Source organism: Battus philenor, unplaced genomic scaffold (genome assembly GCF_028537555.1).
Source record: "Battus philenor isolate CCGP_79_NKW_IND1 unplaced genomic scaffold, ilBatPhil1.0.hap1 SCAF_13, whole genome shotgun sequence".
In the NCBI taxonomy this organism is placed as follows: Eukaryota; Metazoa; Arthropoda; class Insecta; order Lepidoptera; family Papilionidae; genus Battus; species Battus philenor.
In genome coordinates this window covers 8424179-8446851 of record NW_027181675.1, presented here as the reverse complement: position 1 = coordinate 8446851, position 22673 = coordinate 8424179, and the positions used below count along the sequence as shown (strand labels likewise).

At 32.7% G+C, this 22673-nt stretch overlaps 2 protein-coding genes across 4 annotated transcripts in view; one reads left to right on the top strand and one right to left on the bottom strand.

Annotated features, from left to right (window-relative positions):
* Positions 1–1093: 1093 nt before the first annotated feature.
* LOC137933477 (trypsin-2-like) lies at positions 1094–6247 on the bottom strand. The gene is made up of 5 exons (XM_068777436.1): positions 6151–6247; positions 4654–4867; positions 3825–3931; positions 2108–2295; positions 1094–1246 (listed from the first exon to the last, which is right to left on the bottom strand). The coding sequence occupies exons 1-5, from the start codon at positions 6245–6247 to the stop codon at positions 1094–1096; spliced, it is 759 nt and encodes a 252-aa protein (XP_068633537.1).
* Positions 6248–6522: 275 nt separating this feature from the next.
* Eip63F-1 (Ecdysone-induced protein 63F 1) overlaps positions 6523–22673 on the top strand; it is a 27474-nt gene continuing 11323 nt past the window's right edge. The window contains exons 1-3 of one of the 3 annotated variants that reach the window (XM_068777098.1): positions 6523–6644; positions 14784–14816; positions 20769–20856. In XM_068777098.1, the coding sequence (XP_068633199.1) occupies positions 6558–6644; positions 14784–14816; positions 20769–20856 (208 nt within the window). In that variant the 5' untranslated portion in view covers positions 6523–6557. Of the gene's footprint in view, positions 6645–6729; positions 7110–7690; positions 7788–14783; positions 14817–20768; positions 20857–22673 lie in introns of those variants that run through there. The other 2 variants (XM_068777099.1, XM_068777100.1) reach the window with 2 other exon arrangements.

Here is a 22673-nt window from a genome sequence, read left to right as displayed (position 1 = left end):
TTTATAATTTGACGAAAATTAGTTGTTATTTCATACACTTGCGTAGTATTTATTGCCTGTAAAAATTATTGCGTCAAACTTCTTTGTCGCCCATCACCTCTTTCTCCGTCAGGAGTATACGCTAAGAAACCTTCAACTTATCTTACATTAAAATAATCACTTTTGTGATTTTATCATTTTCCGACCAAAATAGAAGTCAAGGTTGTACTTATATAGACGTTTTGTAAAACAATCTACTAACAACCTAAACCTGGTTGGTTTTGTTAAACATAATTGCATATTTAAGGCTATGTTACTAAAGGAAAACTTTGTAAGTAGGAATTGAAAAAGATATATTGTTAATATTTCTATTTCGCTAATTCAATGAGTAACTGTTGTAGTGTTTTAAATAAGTTTATCAGAACATTCGCAAATATCTATGCGCTTTGATGAATATATTTTGTATCATGAAATTACAAGAACATCATCGTAGGACGTCCACTTTTATACACGTGGTTATTTATATACCCGCGGGAATAATATCATAAAGGATTCCAACAGTCGCGCCGCGTATCAACTGGCACGCTAGTATACTATATTCGATTGGTGTTGGCGCTGTTAACCATTTTGGCTTTTAAAGTTTCGTGGGACTTACGGCAGCACAGATCGGACTTATGGGTCGCTGCGTGTGTCGACGTTTGATCTCCGCCCTCTTCTTCTGTTTGGGAAAGAATTCGTTTGTCATAGCCACACAATATATTTTTCGGAAGCAGCTTTGCTCCTTTATTTTTTCTGAGCAAGGTCCGTCGCGCGGGTGTAGATCGCGGCTGCAATCTACAACTTCGTCGCACGTAACTAGATGAAGGGTGGTTAAAAAAGCCTACAACTTTGCTTGAAGAATACTGTCCGTTGTGACGCGAAACCATTTCTGCTATAGATGTGTAGCTTATACTGCGATAGCTACAATTGTACAAAAATTATTCCAATAAGCATCAATATTTCGAATTTGGGTTAGCCTGCACATTAGATTACTAGTGATAAATTAGTAGAAAAAGGCCAGCAAAAACATTTTGTTTATATAAAAACATATGCATTTAATAAAAAATATGTAGTTTTATTTGTATGCATTTGTTACATTATTTATCCACTGTAAATGAATTCCGATACTTGTGTATACTCCAGGCAACTTAGGTACTGCACAGCTTATTCCGTAACTGCTAACTCCTTGTAATTTTTCATCACATATCAATGGTCCTCCGGAATCGCCCTAAGGTAAGAAAATTTTACATCAAGTTTTTTTTATTTAAATACTGTATGTACTACACTATATTTAAAAGTGAGGTGTTTTGTTAATATTTGTGATGGTTCCGTTAATCAACGGAAAGCACCACTATTGGTACTTTGCACTAATGGTGGAAACTACGAAAATTCTCGTAGTTTCAGCCCATGAACGCTTACTAACGTCGCTCACTGTAAGGCCTAGGCCTCCCTCAACATCTATCAGGGGAAATATACCATAATCGCTACGCTTGGCAGGCGTGTTGTTGATCGCAGTCTGGTATTAAGATACGCTGAAGACGCTGCCGCTCATCCTCTGGAAACTTGTTTGTAAGCTGCGGCCATCCAATATAATTAATACACAAAGTGGGAATTACACAACATTGTATCCCTCGAATCAAATCTGCGATCGACTAAAAATACTCGCATGGTACATGAAATACCTCGTTATCTTAATTGGACTTTATTCTTTCGCGTTAATCGGTGAAGTATGGTGACAAAATTTTACAGAACTAATTTTTTTTCTTATTATACTGATACTTAGACTGAAATTAATTCTGAAAAAAAAATCAGTTCAATTATATTAAAAATAATAAATTAATTGTTAAGGTATTCTTAATATTTTATTTCATTTGTTTAGAAAACTAGGATACGACACACTAGAAGCACATGCATAAATATAATTATATATATACAAATAGTTAAATTTTTTAAAAATGAAATGAGATAATAAAAATTTTTATCAAGCTAATGTGTTGAGACCAGGAGAGTTAGTGTAGGGATCATTGTATGATGATTAAGCTTGCACATTTTAACTGTGGAACCTATGAATTGTAAAAAAGTTACTTACTTGACAGGCGTCAACACCATCCCCGAGCGCACATAACATTCCACCATCGACGTCAGGGGCCAAAAATGGGCCTAATGTGTCAGTACAATCATCTAATGAAATAATTTTTAACGTTATAGCTTTCAAATGATTGGAACAAGTTTTAGTATCTATATTTGTGTAGCCATAACCATAGAAGATACAATCACCTGAAAAGTATGATAAAAGTTTATTGCAATTAAATTCTTTTGTGACAGATGGTCACTGTTGCCATATTGCATTTACTGATTCCGAGGATTTAAAGAAGCAACACGCCGATGACGCATAACCTAAATCTCGTTTCCGGTAGCAAAACTCGAGAGCTACCTCAAGACCTGGTTCTTGGCCCGGGCCGCTATTAAATATTATATCACAAGCCTACTTATATCACTTTACTGATGGTCTAAACTAGTTAGTAAAACTACATTCGTATATTTTTACTTTTTCCTTGGAAGAAACATGATAAACGCTTTAGTTATTTTAGTTATTGTCACTGCACTATTTTATGACTACATCGAAAAACACCAGATTACCATACTCGCTAACAAAGACGGTCATCAGTCCGCTTAATACAGTTATATTTCAGGCAGGCTTCTTCAATTAAGATTAGGAGCCCTGATTGAGGTTCGAAAACGATTTCTCCCAGCGACAAAGCTTTCAGAAGTGGTAGTACATTCTTATAGACGGATTTATATTTTAATATACTAGTTATAGCAACTGATCTATTCGTGGTTCGGTTCACTCGAGCACACTCGTATCGGAATGTTAAATGCGTCTATTACAACTACGCTCAAGTTTTTTTACAACGTAGTCACACGATAGAACTTTCATAAAATGCAGCTATGAGCTTGGTAGAAGCCTCCCAATGCAGTGAAATCACTAATGTTCATTGGGATTGGCATCGCTCACTAAATAATTTTCCGACGATGAGGAACAGCGTCCTCTGCGTAACATAATACCACACTGCAACCCGCCTGACAAGCGTGGCGATTATGCTATATCCCCAATAGATTTCTGAACTGAAACAGCATTTGTTAAATAAAACCATATAACCCAATGTTTTTTTTTATTAAATATCAAACAATAATACTGGTATAACATGTTCGATGACACGGTAAGTGGTAACAGTTAGTTAGTTCATAGACCCTAATAACGCCAAAGACCCCATTTAGGCGTAAGTTTGACGCGAGTTTTATTAAATTAATATTATATATTTTCATTAACATTTCTGCGCCAATTATCTTGTAATGTAATAAGTAATAAATCAAACATATGCACCACAGTGAGCATGTAACAGTATTATATTATTTTGTGTAAGCGTATTTAGCACTATGATTTATTATATTGTTGTCACAATATGGAAAATTGATTGCCCCGTTGGCAGCTGGGATAATCTAGTTTAAACGTTTTATACTAGTGTTAATAAATGAATTCTCATTGTTACACAGATACTAATTATGTCTTTTGTGTTTTTCTTTTATAAAATGCAAAGTCGTTAAAACAATTTGTCTGAATACGCACTCAATAAAAAAATGGTTCGAAGCTATAAAACCTCTATAGTGATTTGTTAAAAAAAAAAACAACAAATATTTGAATTTGTTCCATAAATATATACCGAAATCACGTTAATAGTTAATTAAGCTGTTAAAACGTAATGGGAGAAGGAAAATATTTGTGTTATCGCTGTACTCATAGTCACCTGATAAACCAAATGAAGTGTTCGGTAATATGGAACTGTCGGGCCATGTTATGTCATACCTGTCAAGCTGTATCCGTAACAAAGCAATGTCGTGCGCTCGCGTATACCTGAAACCATACAAAATGTCGTGTTGACATAAATCGGGTAAAAGACTGCATTCTATCGCCTTGACAAAGTTTTTCTCTATTTATATGATTCTATATATACACTACATAGTCAATAATTTTTAAAGTCAGGGCCGCAAGAGATCATGTTAAGTAAAAGTAGCACAGAGATTTTTTTAACAAATCATTTATAATTGAGAATATTACTTTTAAACGTCGCCATAGCAAGTGAAACTATTGGTGGAACTCGGTAATGATCATAAGGTCAACGCTCTGCTCAACTTGTCTCTTTTGCTGTATAACCACAGAAATAAGTTCACACATATGTGATCAATTAATGATGGATTGCGTATATTTGTAGAAACATGTGGCTGTAAATAAACACAAACAAAAGGCTGTCAAACTTTGCCCATTTTTTTAATTTACTTCGGGCACATTCTTTATTTTCGTCTTTATTCAGTTTCAAAATTTTATTGCCTTTGATGTGAAATTTGGAAAAATGCCTGATTCTTTACTTTTGCCATTCTAGAAGTAGTCACAGAACACTAACGTAAATAGTTAAACAACTTGAATACTTCTAATACCTCTGAAGTTACTATGCAGTTAACTGTAATATCTATGTAAAGGCTACGTTGTTGTTGTAGTAAATCTACTACAACAACAACGTTTCACATGTATGACTTTTAATTTATGAAATATAAAACAAATGTTATTTTTAATCATACTTGTTATATTCGGGATGTTTGATGATTTCCAATACTCTAGCTTGCGGTGCCGGGGAGTTATCTGCACACCAGTTAAAAAACTGCAGTTGATATTGCAAGGAATCCTGAACACAATGAGCAGCTGTCACGGCAAAGTCTCGCGTTATTATCACAGCACCACACACGTGAAGAGACCCATTAGATTCTTGTAACGACACTATTTGGATTTGGGAACCTTCACAATAAGATTTTTTTTGTGTAATGTTAGTAAAAGTAATTAATTGATAAGATTAAATGTATTTTCTGTAGTAATTAATATTTATTTAAGGTTTACCACAAGCGACGTCAACTCCACCAACCACACGCTTAATTCTGCCAGGTTCAGATTGCAAAACGAATATACTTATAATTAATATGATTGTAGACCAATATACTTGGATCCGCGTTATGTAACTAGACATAACCATTGCGATACTTATCAGTTTTACGTGTAAAATATTTCCATAATTCTGTAGTTGATACATGAAATCATTACAAACTTTTAGCTATAAAAAGAGTAGTGACGATATCTTGTATTACGCATTTGTTTAAACAGCTTTTGTTTTAAAGTATTCGGTTATTAACACCGTTTTATTTATTGAAATATAAATTATCAGACAAAAGTAAACTTTGTTTTACTCTTTCTGTATTTAAAATGTGTATAATGTTTTACAATTTTTGTCACCATTTCAGTTGTAGAACGTCCACTGCTCGGCATAGGTCTCCCGAATAGGTTCTTATCAGTTCATCTTGTGTATGAATGTCCGGCACTTGCCGATCCGTTATCTCCATTCTAGAATTTTAAGGCTTCAGCAGCCATCTGTTCTGCATGCTTTCCTCACTAACTTCATCTTGTCGATGCAAATAAACAAAAGTACTTGCAAATGTTATTTACTCCACTTTCTGTTATTTAAAAAATAATATATCAAAATAGAGTTAGTGGTAACTCTGGAAAAATGGCTCGTTCATTTGATTACCGTTTACATGAGAAATATCCTCCAAGTTAATATCTACAGTACTATGTTAAAGCTTATTCATTGCGACTTATTCTTTGACGTTAAAACGTCAAATTTAAATATATTCACATTGTATTATGGAGCAAGCTCTATTGTGTTATTTAGTCTAAGTCGGTGTAATTAAGATTTGGCCTACATTTCCTAATAATATCTTTTTAACCATATTCAATTTCGATTTCTTATTTTTGTTTAAACATATAAAATATTTTAACCAAGATACCTATAGATTGAGAAGGTGTTGGTTGAGTATTGAGGTTGTTGTTGGTGAACGCCGCTTCAATCCCCCTGCGCGTGAAAATTTTTAAAATTCGTTCTAAGGTGACCTCCGCTCGGCGAAAAAAATATGTTATTATTATATTTCAAATCTTTAAGCTGTATCGTTTTATAGATGTCGTGATGAATTGGTATATAGGTAGAAATTTCTTGTACATATTATGAGGATGAAGTACCCAATCCGGCTAACCCAGGTAGCCGACGAGCTTCGTTACCTTAAAAGTGGTTGTAGGCTGAGCGCTCTCTGAACCCTGTCCTACCGCGCCCGCGTTATCCACAAATGTCATTTGGGCAGCTAGGTTAAAACAAAACTACGTCGTATTTGAACCGCGCTGTACTCATAACATTATTGAAAATGTACTATGTATTATTTTTGTGTAAAATAAACTGTAATACATTACATTGTTTTATTGTAATAAAGCGCTCTCGCGTTATGTGCGGCTTACTGCGTTTAAAATGGTCTGTCTATAATTATTTAGTGTTATTGTTGTGGGTTGCATGTGATGCCAGAACGTAGCGACAACAGACAGGTGGGAGCGAGTGGCGGAGTTTATGTAACGCGAGGGCGTAGTTGTTCGCCGGGCGCGGCACACCGCTATGGACCGTGCAAGCGGCGGTCCGTCGACCTCGCCCGCGCACTCCAGTTTCGGCGCCTTCTGCAGCGCTATCTCCGATACGCTCTCGGTACGTACCCGCCTCATGAATCCCTCCCCACCCTACCTCTTATAAAAGCGCCAATATCAAAATTGGTTTTGGCGCCAACGTTTCTCTCCGTACAAATTCCGAAAAGTGTCGCGTAAATAGCTTCCAAGCACGTGGATGGTCCACGCCGTTCGATCTCGTTTAGCTCAGGTGATAGACGATGGATAATCGAAAAAGTCATTGGGAAAAAATAAAAAATATAAACAAGTTTATTATTAGCGCTCGTTCAGGCCGGGTCGCACGGCCGTGATTTGTCGGATGGCTGTGATATACCGAAATACCCGCGTAATAAACGAACCGCTGCGACGTACAAAGGCCGAGCGTGGTGACATCGGCCACTCGTGCGAACTCTGCAGGTCGGTTACCACGGCCGCCAGCTTCTGAGAACACATCTATCTACTCTCCGCATCCGTGTGCTACTCGCTTCATATTCTGCCATCATTATAGGTAAAACATCTATTTAAAATTTTGGTGTTACTAGTGCGATCCCTATTCCAATTCGAACATAAATTTTAATTCCCTGATAACTTTAGGTAAAAATAACATTTACACATAACCTTCACCCTAATTAAAATTCTTAATAATATGTCACCATTACTTAAATACTTTCAATATTTTGGACTAAAACTGTTTTTACATATATAGAGAACGAATGATTTTAATTTGTTCGCTGTACAGTGCGTTGGTGTTGATATAAATTTCTGTGAAGTGAGTTGAACGTTAATCTGTTTGTAAACTAAATTCTGTATTAAGATTTTACAATTAGACCACTTTTTTCCATCAAATAAAAGTGAAGAGCCCATTGTCTATATTTGTACAGTGATTTTGTGTTGTTTATTGACAATAGTAATGACGAAAGTAATTATTAGCTTTCGTAACTTCACTGTATCTTACATTTTTTTGTGTTTAGAAGGTGGGACATTAGTTTGGTACTCATACGTACACTTTACGATTAGACCTATCGTCCATTGGCAAGGGCTGATAGCGATAGTAAAGTGCATACGAACATTTCAGTATCGACGTCTGGTGCTGTGTCTGTGCGATTTTAGTGCCGGTGCGGTGCATATCACACCATATTGTTGCCTCTGCATTAAGAATTTCCTGATATAATTTTTTTTTTGGACAGTAAGTAAATCTTTTCTTTCATAAACGTTATAAGTTAAACGCTGATTTTATTTAATAAAAAAAAAACTAAGTACTATCTTCATTTAGCAATAGAATTAGTCACGGACCCGTACGCTCTGTGAACTCAGTTCCGATGAAGCTGTAAAAGCCTCCGGGCTAACAGAATCAACTTCAACCTAAACCAAGCAATAGAGTTAGGTGTCCTCATTTATCGCACTTTTTTAATGTGGCCGCTTTTGATGCTGTAAACAGGTGTTTAGTAAAGAATTGCTTTATCGAGTTGTTTATGTACTTATTAATAATTTCGAGGAGTTGAGAATTACTCGATCAAAGACAAATTTATACATTTTAAAACTCAATTAATATTCATATTTGAAACTGTCTCTAAATGTGAATGTATTTTAGTCATTGCTTTATTTATATTGTTTATTAAGTTAAAACTGCCTTTATTTTATTTATTTATTATTGATTCGTCGCTATTTAGCGCTATTCTAAACTGTCAATTTCTTTTAAAAACCGATTCTTCATAAAAGTTTAATTCGTTTTAACTATAAAACTTGTTATTAAAATATATGCCCAAGTATTGTAGTTTTTGCTTTTATTATAAAGCAAATATAATACAATATTTATATGTTTGATTGCAAACAACATCAATCTAACTCAATCGTTACAATCTCATCATCTCATCTCGTCACACTCATCTTACAATCTCGTTATATTTAAATATAATCTCCTTGCATGTAAATCATAACTCAGGGAAAAAAGCTAAAATTAACGGCGTTCTTATCAGACAGTCTGATTTATATAGAAATGTTAGATTATCAATATAATTTTACGATAATCATAGCGGTATGATGTGTACAATTGGGACTTCTTTATTTAAATGTGAGTTAACAATATATTTACTTTAATTAAAAAGGTAGAGTTCAAAAACTGAATGTTATCCGAGATTTAAAAGTGTATGCATCGTCTCTCACTTTGAGTTTCATGGGTAAGGTCAAGATTTCTCTACGAGAGCGAATCAAGAATAAGGAGATCCGTAAATGGACGAAAGTAACCGAAATAGCGTAGTGAGTTGGCACGTTGAAGTGGCGGTGAGCGGGCCAAATGGCGCGCAGAACAAATGGCCGCTGGAGTCTTAAGATTCTAGAGTGGAGGCCACGGACCAGCAACCGTAGCGCAGGACGTTCACAATGTCCGTCCACCTGGTTAAAGTCGTCGGAAGACGCTGGATGCAGGTCCGCTTTCAACGGCACCTATGTCCGGAAATATATGGAGGAGGCATATGTCTTGCAGTAGACGTTCCGCTGAAATGATGATGATGAATTTGTATCTGGTATGAGTTTATTGGAATTTGTCACATAAAGCTAACGCTGAAGGAAGAAGTCCTCATTTTGCGTTGGATTATTTGTCGTGAGAGATTTAAGTTGTTACTATATAAAAATTCTTATGAAATTGCTTTACCAAACATCTGTTCAAAACATCTCAGCCGGTCAGATTCAAGAAAAATGAGCGATTTATGAGAACGACTAAGTCAATAGCAGTATAAAAATAGTTCTTTAATTCTTAAACACCAAAAAATAAATATTTAACTCATTTTGCAGATAATATAATTTACATACAACTAATATGTGAAGTCTTTAAATTAATATATATTTTCATGAATGAAATATGTTAATTACTTTGTAATATTCTTAATAAAAATTTTTTACATGTCATTGGTTAATACGAAAGTGTCATAAAATTATCTCTTATATTATTTGAATGAAATTAAATTATGTTAAACATTATTTAAAAACATCATTAAACACTGTGCACTATAATATAATGTCATTAATTAACTGAATTTATTTTTGCGTGTTTTTGGAATTTTTTATTTACTAACCGCTAATATAATATTACTTAGATTTTTTGCGTTATACAGTGATTGGTTTTTTAAGCTTAAAATGGGTGAATGTATATCTCGTTTGGTGTCAATTAATGTATGGTACAATCTATCCAAAAATCAATGGTTTCAGAAATAATAAATAATGTTATATTAGTAATAAATAATGTTAATATTATTAGAAAAGGTGTTCGTAAAATTCGAATTACTAAAACTAATTATTGTTTATAATCTGTCCTTGCAGATTATGTACTTGCAGAAGTAATTGGCCTGTCGCATTTTAAAATAATTTTATGGCGATCACATTATACAAGGCGAGTGCAAATAAGAATGAATGTACCCTTTAACCTGTAACCTATTACCATGTTTCAAGTCATGTCGATTTGAATGTAGCTGACGATAGAAAAAACTACAAAATCGCGGTCTACAGCGCCTACATTATAAAATCGAACATCGTATTATACTCATACAAAGTATATGTACGATAAATATCGAGCGGTGAAAAGCCGCACCTTCCCAAAATATCATCGTATAGTGGTACTGCAACTAATTCCCGGAGGAATTTTAATATTTCGTGCGCCAGAAGAAAGAAATCAGGGTTTTATTAAATGCTAAACAGTGTTTTTTTTTTAAACTCCAAAACGGGGTTCAGAACAAATAAAACGTTACCTGAAATACCAAATAGTGCCGCCATACGCAGCAGAACACTACGGATAGTGTTAATCGGTTAACTGAATCAGAATAAGCCACGATTCTCAGCAGTAGAGGAAATTTCTAAATCTTCCGGTACTTTAGTCATCGAGAATGAAAACAAATTTATGATTTCGCGTCTGTTCAGGTTATAGAGAAATTGTCGCGCCTACTTCCACTTTACTAACTCAATACGAATTTATTTTTAGTTATTTTGCCTAAGTTGTAGTACTTGTTCACATTAGTTGTTTGGTCTTCAGATATAGTTTAATTAGTACTACAAGTTAGATCATCAATCTAATACCAACGTAATCCAAATGTTGTGCCTTATAACGTAACTTCCATCAAAATTTATAATCCGCGGTAGCCTTTTATCTTTTCTGAAACCACTATTTCACCACGAAAATTTGGAATAACATGTCCGTTGCAATTTATGACGTTGTAATTTTAAATAAAAATATACGACCGCGCGTAAAACATAGAACTTACAAATTTAGTTTACTATGTATTCATAAATCATAATGTTTTTTCAAAGATGCTTTGTGGTATTTGTAGTAATACAAGTACAACAATCCATCAATCGAGCTACGTAATGTTCCACGAGCTCGTTTGTCACGGGCAAGGGCAGTGCCGATGCAAGGTTGCTTCCATCGCATTAAGGTTTGACCGCATCGATCCGCAGACGCGACGTCGGCATTGCCCTCCTTTATTTCCCGAAGATTAAACATTCCACGGGCATAGCTCCCATAAAATATTAAGCTGGATCTTTTCTTTTGAAGACGATTTTCCTGAATATTAAAGGTTATTGGTTCTAGGGTATATGGTTGAAGTTTTATGTAGTAATGTTGAATTTTATATTGTTCAATGAAAAAGGAAATTATTGTAAAAAATGCGAAAACTTTTAAACGAGGTTCTGTAACGATATTTTAGCTTTCCATATATACACTTCTAGAGGTTTCTAAGGAGAAAAGGAAAAACCTTATAGAACTTTTAAGTAGTTAAAATTTATATCTTACATTGGTTTCGGCAAAATCATATCTGAACTGCTAAACCAAAATTTTCTGGCTTTAACAGACCAAAGAACATGCTCTACTTCTTCTAATGGAACCACCAATAGGAAGAAGCAAAGCATATACAATACATTATTACCACACGTGCGTTATATTTTTCCTGTCGAATTGCTGACCAAGAATGGTGGTTCTGACAAACTCTTATGAACGTTTTCTTGCAGTTTTATATAAATTATAAGTATATTTAAAAAAATCATTATGAAAAATCATCATAGAGTCTACTAGCGTAGAGCCTTTAAGACATTTATTATTTCAGAAGATTAATTGTTTGTAAATGACTGTCGCAAACAAAAAACTTTACTTTGGGATGTCAATTATAATATTGTCCAATTAATATATTTTTTTATCGTATGCCTTTTTTAAATGGATCACAAGTACAAACTTTATATACATATCCTGTATTTTACGTTTTATTTATACTCTTTCGATTCAATACTGTTTTTAATGAATTTTTTTAAAAATTAAATCTAAAATGTCATATTAATATTTTTGTTTGAATTAGTTGTTATTTTTGTAATTTTCAATCTGATGATTATGATAATAAGAATGATTTAAGATACTTAGTACTATTGTAGACTGTACTGTTATGTACAGGTCAACGGTCGTTTTACATTTTTATACTTTTTCATCATAAATGTTTTCCCAAGAAATCTCACGTTTTCATATTTTGTATCACGATATTAATTTCCTGGTTTATTTTATTCGATAATCATTAAAATCATAATCATCATCAAAATATTACTAACTAACTTTAGAAGTTAGATTTTAAATAATCAGAAGCAAATTAATGTGTTACCTTTATTGAAAATGTGGAATAAATTTAGAGACGTTGGTATAACAGGAAATAGCAATTTGAGAGTACGCATCATGCGGTACGGTGTGTGATTATAAATAGAAGATAGGCAAGTCGGCCACTGCTCCTGCTATTTTTGATTGAAACACAATCAAGACATGACCAGGTTAATGCGACATGTTTGGAGGTCAATCGTGCGTTAGTTGGCTCACGAGATTAAGATAATTTAATTTGGGAACCCTTAATTTATTGCCTTACTAATAACATGTTTTAATACGCTTTAGCCATGACACCTTTTTGATTCATTTAAGTACGCGCGATTGTTTATGTACGCCCTTAAAATAGTTAAGTCTCATGTTTTATTACAAAATTCATGATTTAGAATTACAGCCGCATTAATACGCTATTTAGTAATAAACTTACACTGTAAAAGAAAACTCAAGAAAACTTAATTTAATCCATTACTCATAATTTTCTTACAAAGAAACCTACGATAAATCTTAATTATTATGATGGTTATTTATGTCATATATATTGAAAGTTGGTGACAAAATAGAATGAAAAGACAAAAGTACATACATATATTGTTTTTTTTATAATTACAAAGTAAAACAAAATGAGATTATCTGTATAAAAATCCTTCATAAGCGTTCAGTAGGTCACTAAGAATTGATAGTTTTACTTTTAGTGGGCAACTTCTTATGCTTCGGGGAAATATTTAACGTTTCCTCCGGGAATCTCTTGGAGAAACGCCAATTTAAAAAAAAATGGGTGCCAGGCTATGTGTAACAGCATCTGTCACGCGAAAATATATTGAGGAACAGTTTACTGTTTATGTTCAAAATTGTCTTACTTGAATGTAAATATTAATAACAAATATTTTAATAAAAATAAAGTGATATCCTCAACCATACGATGAAACACAATGTTTCCAGGGCAAATTACGTTAAAAAGTCTGTTATATATAATTGTGTTTAGACAATATTGTCATAACAAGCCAGAATTTGTTTGTAATTACTCGTAATATCTAAGATGGACTCGACACCTCTAAAGGTTACAGAGTATATTTTACTTGTGTAGTAATTTCATAATGCATAATATCAACCTATCGAATGTAGTATCGGAATGCTAAACGCGTACGAAGTGATAGACCAGGCCGACGTTCCAATGGTCTCCCTTGCCCTAAATATTTTCACGAAGCGACCATTTCAGTGGTCTTAGATTTCAAGGTATTCATATCTGATAAAATAAATAATGTTACAGATCGAGCTGGGGTTCACAGAGACCCTTAGTGATGCGTCCATAAATCTGTGTCAACTTAAATATGCAGCTGTGAATTGTAGTGGGCGAATAGTATTTATCGTAGAAAAAAAAAACACTAAGGTCACTTCATACGCGAACCGTTTGGCGACAAATGACGAAATTGAGAGGACGGACTTTGAAATGTTTAAACTAATTTTAAAATATTATATTTACTACGAGTATTATTAATTTGATACATTAATTTTTTGTGCAGTCTATATAAATGGCATTAGATAGAGGAATATACACAAGTTTTGAATCTCAACGTTTACGAGAACTTTTTACGCGTATTACATTCGCGTGCAAACAAATCTACTCTCTCTTTAAGATTAAGTTTTCTTAAAACTTAGCTTTCTAATTATATCATTATCATGGAAGTATTTGTGAAAATTTTTACATCTTTAATAAAGAGATATTGATCTTTATAGAATATTCGTAAAACGTCTGAAAAATAAAAATTTACGGCGACAATGTTACACGCGAAACGTTGCTAGAAATTATTAGAATAATTATCAAAGATAAACGATTAAAGAAGTCCTATGCGAAATCACATCAGGGAAGATCCACAGGTTATTTAATTTTTAGATGTTAAATATGTCGTAACAGTAAAGATGAATAACTAAATGATGTTTAGTAAAATTAATATGGTTTGATAATTCTTGTGTTTTATTTTAGACAAGCGGTCATAAAAAACGAAATGGCATGACGGCACATTGAGTACAATAATTCTATGTTTAGCTTGACCTAAAGTACATTCCGTTGAAAGAGAGCCGTTGTGGCGAAATCAATTGTTCAATGATTGCCAACATGCTACTGGGCGATTAAGACAAACGTAAAAGTGGAGTCATCGTGTTAATAGAATATTGAAATAGAAAGCTCTAGTCGTTTTCTTGGCTTTGTTACGTTCAGACGATGTTTCTATTTCTTAATATAATAATTAGTAGTTTATGACAACATCCTAGGTCGATAATGATTGAAACTATATTATTACTCTGTCGTGTAGTATCACTATGGAGTATTTATTATATACTTATTAATTTATAACTAGTCTATGCTTAAATTTAAAATTGTTATTACGGATACATTCCTAACTAAATTTTAAAATCTCTACTAAGTTAACCAATACTTAATAATACTTATGCTTGCTATACTGTTTAATTTCGGAAGAGTAAAAATTCTGTTGCTGAAGACGTTAAGTCAAAATAAAAATCTTTGATTCAATAACGAGTATATTAAAAACAGACATTTATTTTCAGGGTATGGCCACCACGTCAAGAAGCAGAAGGAAGGTAAGTCTCAATATACGACCCATTTTAATAAAGATTTATTGCTGTTAAATGAAATCGCATAAAAATGTTTTTGAGATAATAAAACTTCGTTAACTATACCAAAGGAATTGTGATAAATAAATATAATACAATAAATTTAAAAAGTTAGGGCATACTGTGTTCAGAACATCAAAGGCTGACTTTGAATGCTTTTATTTATCCAACGTTGTTTTTATTCTCCTTACGGGAAGCATGGAGATGTGAAAGTATGGAGAAAGTGTCGTTATTTAATATACAGATTAAACTCATACTCATGTCATTGACTATAGGCGCACTAAGATGGTTTCCGAATTCAAGTCAGATAGTGTATAAATTTGAAGATAATGGATGAAAATATTTTCATGATTAAAATTACGTCTTACATAAATAAGAAAGCTTTCATTTCAAAGTATTTCAATAATGTCGGAATAATTGTGGCTGTTTGAGTGCCGAAAATGCTATAATATTATCATCATTATAGCCGTAAGACGTTCACTATTGGACATGGGCCTGCCTCGTATATTTCCAATAGGAACGGTTGGTAGCGGAACCATGATATTCAGTCCAGATCATTGGAGCCCCAGCGGCCATCTGTTCTGCGTGCCATGCGGCCTCTTCACTGCCATTTCAACTTGTTAATTCACCGGCTATTTAGGTTATGTCGTTTGTCTACGGATCTCCGCATTTCTGACTTGACTACCTATGGGCAGTTGAGGGACTAATAACTTGGCAGTTTCGCAATTTTAACGCTATAGTGAATAGTTATTTATTTTGAATGAGATATTCATATTTTAATATATGATCAGAGGAATCGTATCTTCTTTGGACTGTTTTACTCATTATAAAAGAGGACATATTTATATGGCGAATAAATCTATTAAAGTAGTTTTAAATCTAAATTAATGATCGATTACAAATTTTTATCGATTAATACTTTGCAGTAAATTACATCATCGTGAAATTTCCTTTTGCCTTTGTATTATTTTGTCTACCAGTCACAGTTGCAAGAATTTTAAACTGTCTCATTCTTTGATAGCCGCAGAATTCGCAAGTAAAATGTCGGGAATGTTACAAAGCATTCGTATTCATTGTTACTGTGCAGAGTGAACAAAGTATGTAGCATAAGTTTATGAAACTTTACTATGCATATAATTTTCTACATTACCCTCGCTCTTTAATATGGCCAACGACTATGTAGAAATTTATGTTCAGATATATATACATGATTCCTGTTATTATTCATAATATTTTAATTTTATATTTCAATGCCTCACTAATACCGTTTGGCCGGCAAATAAAAAAATAAACAACAAATATTCATACAAAAAAAATCCAAATTGTAATGTGATGCGTATATTTTTAATTGTAATTGCATTTATGTCCAGACTAAGTATGTGTCAAAAAAGAGTAAAAAGGTTAACAAATTATTTGACCATAATAAAAAATATGATAATACTGTTGTTGTTAGTCATAATAGTTAAAAAATAAATACTGTTATTATTATTTTTTTTTATTTATGCTTAATTTCTGTACAGAAGTCTAGGCTAAACGCATTCAACGCTATGCCACGTAATACCCGGTGAAGGCGTAAAACCTAATGGAAGATAGCAACCTTTAATAACGGAAAAAATGTCTATGACTAGACTAATGAGATTGACCTTCGAAGCCTTATTACTTAACATCAGGTAAAAACATGACATGAAGTTTAAGCGTAACATGGAAAAAATGATATGTTTAGTCTAATGACATGAATTTTATATTCGAACGTGCTACATTGTTATAAAATTTGTTTTGAATTAACAAAAGCGGAAGAGTTTTCATAGATGAAATATTTGTATAGTCACTTATGTTATAGATATGTAGAATATATTTTTTATACTTTACTTTCTTTACATTTACATACTTTTAATTTTTATCATATCACTTTTTCAAAATTAAAGTATATTTTACCTTTGGGATTAAAATGATAGTATTTGATGATTTTTATCTTTAAGAATCTTATTCCAATTTAATTCGTCGTTTTACTTACACAGTTTATATGACAAGGACAGAACTTTAAACACTAGCATATTTATGGTTTGAAATTTACCTTGCATTGCTTAAGGAATTAGCGGTATCTCAAAAAAACCATACGACGTGTACAATTTAGATTGTATTGGGAATTACCGCACTGACTTTAAAAGGTACCTCTTAAAACAATACTTATCGTAAGTAAGCTCTTCAGAGATTTGTTATTCAATATAATTTTATCAATATTTGATTACTTATCTTTAATTGCAGGAAAATGTTCTATTTATGTTTGTAATTATTACATCATCAGCCTCATTAACTAATTTGTAAAAGTTCCCTTTTTAACTTTTGATAAAATGTTTCATTTTTTCCATATATTATTAATAATAATTATTGTAACAAAAATTAACAACATTTTTATTGTATGTAACATTTATTACTATAACAGTGTGTTAGTTTAATATATAAATATAAAACCATTAAAATGTAGAAACCTTATTCGAAATGTTCACTATTGGCTACAATATAGTCCTTTAAACATTGAAACTAGTTACCAATAACAGCACATGCTTTTTCAATGGGAAGATTCTTCACTGCCAATCGTGTGGATTGTTTTAGGGACTCCAAATTGTTTTGGTGTTTAGAGCAAGCCAGTGGGTCAGGACTAGATGGCAGCCAGTCTGTGAGCTTTTATGAATACCGTAACATTCGTTTCTAACCAAGATTTGTTGGATCGAGCTATGCCGGCGCCGAGTCTTGCTGAAAAGACCATTCTTGGTTATTGAACATTGCGTCGTTAAAGAGCTAAATGATATTTTTATACACTTGTGCCCATATTTTGATACCTTCTTCACAAAAATATGCCACAGTCACACCTACATAGCTAACATTAAACCAACAATGAAGTGAGATAAGGTGCACGTTGTACTCTGTTGACAAATTGGGAAGATTCTTGAGCTTTCAGCCGAAATATGGTTTTTTTACTAGTTAAAATATTGCGCAGTTGAGAAAAAATAATCTTATCTGTGAACAAAATTTTTCTGTGACCTCTCTGCGTGCTGGTTAAGTAGTTGTTTAGATTTTACCACCTTATTCTTTTTAAATTACCAGTTAAAAAATGACCAGTGAGTCTCTTATCGGCTGCAAGTTCTAAGTTATCCTTTAAAATATGCGTCATAAATCAAAAATCGACAACTTCCTCTTTATAATACAATCACACCACTCCAATTTAAATATCATATTAATTATAATACTTAACAATATTTTATCGCAAAAGTTAAAAAACATAATGAACAATCGTATGAAAATGGCAGATTCCAAATTCAAAAGTAATATTTTGTTTATTTTTAATTATAAATGTATTTCTGGCCAGACTAAGTATTTTATTGTCTATTTTCATTAAACTTCTTTCAAACCACTTGACAATATGATTAGTTTAGTAAGTTAACGAATGGTGACAGCTTAAATTAAACGTTATTGAAATTAATTATTAAACAGTCGCGTGCTAACGATAAATTTGAAACAACAGTATAAAATTCTTCACAAGGTGATTGGTTATAGGTATAAAAGTTTTAAAAGGGTAAATGTCGGTATATTTCCTTTGTAGTCGATTAATGTATGGCGCAACACAACAAAAAAATGGTAATATGAAAATCGTTTTCAAAATACGAATTTATTTAATTAATTATTGTTTACAGTCTCTATTTAGACTTTTTGTACCTTGTAGGCCTGTCGTATTCCAAAAGTAAAAATAAATTAACGTAACATATTTCAGAAATAGGTGTAATAGTTTTAAAGCGTTTTGCTGACAAATTAGCTATACTTTTAACCCTTTAAAGCTTTTACATCCAATCACGCTATATACATTTCATTTTTAAATAGTCAGTGACCGTAACGAATCCTGTCAGACATTTAGGTTGTTTAGTCAAAAAGTGATTTAAAGCGTTCTTTGAACACGCGGATACATGTGTAATAATTCAACTCCTTTGAATGCTTGCTATTTAATATTAAACGTTTATTTACCAACTGACTTGTCATCTGTTTTTTCGCAAAGCGAGCCCTGAGTTGATTTGTAGCCTAATGTTGGTATTATTTATGCATCATTTGGTTAATCCCCTATTACTTTAATTGCACGTGTCGTCAATGACATATTTTAGATGTGATATTTTAGAGACGCAACATCTTGTCTTTGTTTTGGAAGTTCTTGGCACGGAATGGAAATTACATATACTCTTTTTATACATACAATACGTGAACCAATTTCCTTACCTATAATAAAGTACCAAAGTCATTATTTTTGGACATGTTAATTTGTTAATATTAATGAACGTGATCTAAAATAATCCATTTCTTATATTTGATTGATCTGTTAGAGTCAAGTACTTTCATTGTACTACATTGTCTTTATTTCTAATGCAATATTTATTACTTAAAATTTAAAGCAACAATATATTTAATTTATTTACATAACTTTTAAAATTGAAAAAAATGCTTAATATTTCGATAATTTCTAAAACATACACTAAGTTATTTATATGTTATTCACAGTCGACTGTATTTTATTTTAAAGGCGATTTATAGCATATAAATTGCTAAAAAATAATTTTGGAAGAAGTAATTTCTGTTTATACAAACTTCTGTTGCTAAACGGCAGTATATTTCTGTAATTTCATCGAATAATTTTAAAATACTTAGTGTGGCAATGTCAATAATACGGCTTCACTACTACGAATTAAGTGTACGTCAAATCATTGTACAAGAAAGACAAAATCGGCTAACATAAAAGAAAATCAAATTATCTATTTATACACTATGTAATTGTATATAAAAAAGAACTGAAACCACATTCTATTAATGACGTTGATATTTTGTTAACACCACCATTAAATTACATCATACGTAAGGCATATTTGGGAAATTAATATTCATCATTAGGCTAACTTTATAGATTCTCGATAGGACAGTTTGACTTGCATACAGCGTATTCTGAAGACCTTAATTCGGTCTTTTGTCGAACTTGTGGGCGGAAGTCATGTCTAACGCTGCGCTAAACTGGACGTCTCCACTACCCGAGGCCCCAGCGGCTATCTGTTCTATGCTCATCGTGTCCTGCTCAGTGCGACTTCATCTTCCTAATCCGCTGAGCTATGTCGGTAATCTATACAAGAAGCTTGTTTCCAGCAGTAGATTATTTATTATAAAATCTTTTTGGTGTTCATATTATTATGACCTCGAATTAAGAAGCGTAAAATTATCTGAGGTTAATTGATATTTACAACACATTACTGTATTAAATTAGGATGATACAAACTCTTAATTATTATGTTTAAAGAATAATATATGTACTAGCACGTTTGATTATACTAACAAAGAATTTTTTTAAGTGAAGTGGTATAGTAATTACTATTATTTTTAAAACTATTAATTGTACACGCAACGAGAAAAAATATTATAACATATAAAAGTACAATGGGCATACTTATCATTCGAGGAAATTTCTTATACACAATCTTATTATAGAAAATGAAGAAGGGGAAGTAGCAGGTAGTGGACATGTCCGTTATACGAGATAATTTAGAATGTTTAACTTAATAAATAAATGTATAATCAGCTGTCAAAAAATAAATCTTAAATGTTTTTTTTTAATTGGTTGTAATTAGTCTTTGGAATACTGTTTTTTATTATTTATAAAAGACGTCGTGTTTATACTTCAACCGTTATCGTATGCTATTGTATATTAAATTGTATGCTATATTGATCAGACAAAATGTTGATAAGCGAGCCAACAAGATAGATATTATCAGTAGTGATAAAAAAACCAGTGCATATTACAGTTTATACACCTGTACATCGATTTTCATTTTGTAATTAGTTTTTTAACGTGCAGTGTTTATGTCTGATAGTGATGATGTTTTCAATTTGCAGCAAGAAGATGAAAAAAAGAATAAGAAAAAACAATCACCGGTCGACGATCGACCGATGGTGCCGGTCCCCAGTGAAGCAATGCTTAACAGTGAGTATTTAGTCATTTGTTTCGAGTGTTAATAATAGCATTAATTTAAAAAAAAAAAACCGTAGAATGTTATTGGACTCATTAATTAATGCCATTGGCATATATTCACATAACAACACGCTTTCGTAATGTCTGTATGAATTTAATGTCTCCATAACATACTTTAAATTTCATGGTTTTTAATAACCTATTAACGGTATTTCCCTTTATTTTTGTCATTATCTCCTTTGACTATCAACGTTATGATATTAATAACGCAACTTAACATACTCAATACGTATATATTTAATGTATATTGTTCATACATTATACCAATAACGGAACATAGATTTTTAATCACTACAATAATTTTATTTGATGGAAAGCGAATTTAGTAAATACGTAAGGTGTTGTTCTGTGTTCTATTAAAAAAAAAATGTATGCAAAGGCGTTCTTGTAGTTTTAACAAAATGGTTGTAGCCGGAGATCAGCCTTTCGTTGCCCCCGCAGCGGAGAGGTATCCCATGTACGATTTCCCTATGATAAAAAAGGACTTTTCTAAACATCAAAAAGAATTGCATTTAAGCGCACGCGAAGACCATGAAATTATAAGGTTTAGTAAACCAGGAGTAGTAGATGTATGTGATATTTAAAAAAAACCGTTAGATCGTCCTGCTTATTTTAACGCTTTAATTTTTTAAATAAATATGCAGTATAGTAAAGTGTGTAAGACGATGTAGCTGTATGTACAACATCCCGAAAAGAGTTGAAGGTAGCTCTCAGTGAATGGAAACGTCAGTTATAGGCAGGTGGTCTTCAGCTAAATGTTGCGAAAACCCAATACATGGTGTGCAACGAATCTAATCAACTTGAATCCCCTCTCATCATTGATGGACAACAAGTTACCAGCTGTGACGAGTACAAATATTTAGGTACCATGTTGCACAATTCAGGAAATTTGGAGGTAAATATACAACACCGAATCGCAGCTGGCTGGCTAAACTGTCGGGAAGTAACTGGCGTTACCTATGATCGAGGGATGCCAGTGAAGCTTAAAGGCCTGATTTATAAGATGATAATCTGTTCTGACCTATGGGAGAAACATGGCTATGACACAAAGCCATATCCGTTAAGTCCAAGTCGCCGAAATGATGATGCTTCGGTGGATGTGCAGAGTAACGAGGCTCGATAAAATACGCAACGAGTACGTTAGCGGTAGCCTCGGTGTACGTGACATTGCCGATAAGTTACAAGAGAGCCGGCTTAGATGGTTTGGACACGTAAAAAGGAGATCTCTTGAATACATCGGGAATGTCGCTATGGATCTAAATATTTCTGGGTCCAGAAGAAGAGGAAGACCGAAAACAAGATGGGTAGATACCATAGCGAAAGACATGTCTGCCTGGAAAGTTTCCGTCAATGACGTGTCCAATCGCGCGAGGTGGAGATAGAAGATAAGGAAAGCAGACCCCATGATCAGATGGGATTAATAATGCTTAGGAGAGAGAGAGAGAGAGAGAGAAATAAATATGTAGTACGTTATACATGTATTAAACATTCATTGTTTTTTACAGTTTAACATATTTAATTTAACCACATTTGCACGTACATAATATCACAGGTTTTTTTTTTCGTTTTATTAGTACCCACGTTACGAAGGAAATTATTCGATACAATTTATAGTTTTTATAGGATAATATAATATTTGACTAGGTTATTTGAAAGATTACTTTGATAGGTTATTAAAGCGATTTGTGATATCAATGTCAATAATTTTTTACAACAAGGTTAGAGTTTTATAAGTAGTGTAAATATTTTACTTGTATTTTTCGTTTAAG

Bases quoted from the DNA above. Each gene is read 5' to 3' on its own strand.
- LOC137933477 (XM_068777436.1), bottom strand. From the start codon at position 6,247: ATGACATTTGTGGATAACGCGGGCGCGGTAGGACAGGGTTCAGAGAGC. The intron at 3,932-4,653 runs GTATGATTAAAA...GTATGGTTTCAG, and splicing joins AAACATCCCGAATATAACAA to GTATACGCGAGCGCACGACA. The intron at 2,296-3,824 runs GTGACTATGAGT...CATACTTTTCAG, and splicing joins CACTTCATTTGGTTTATCAG to GTGATTGTATCTTCTATGGT.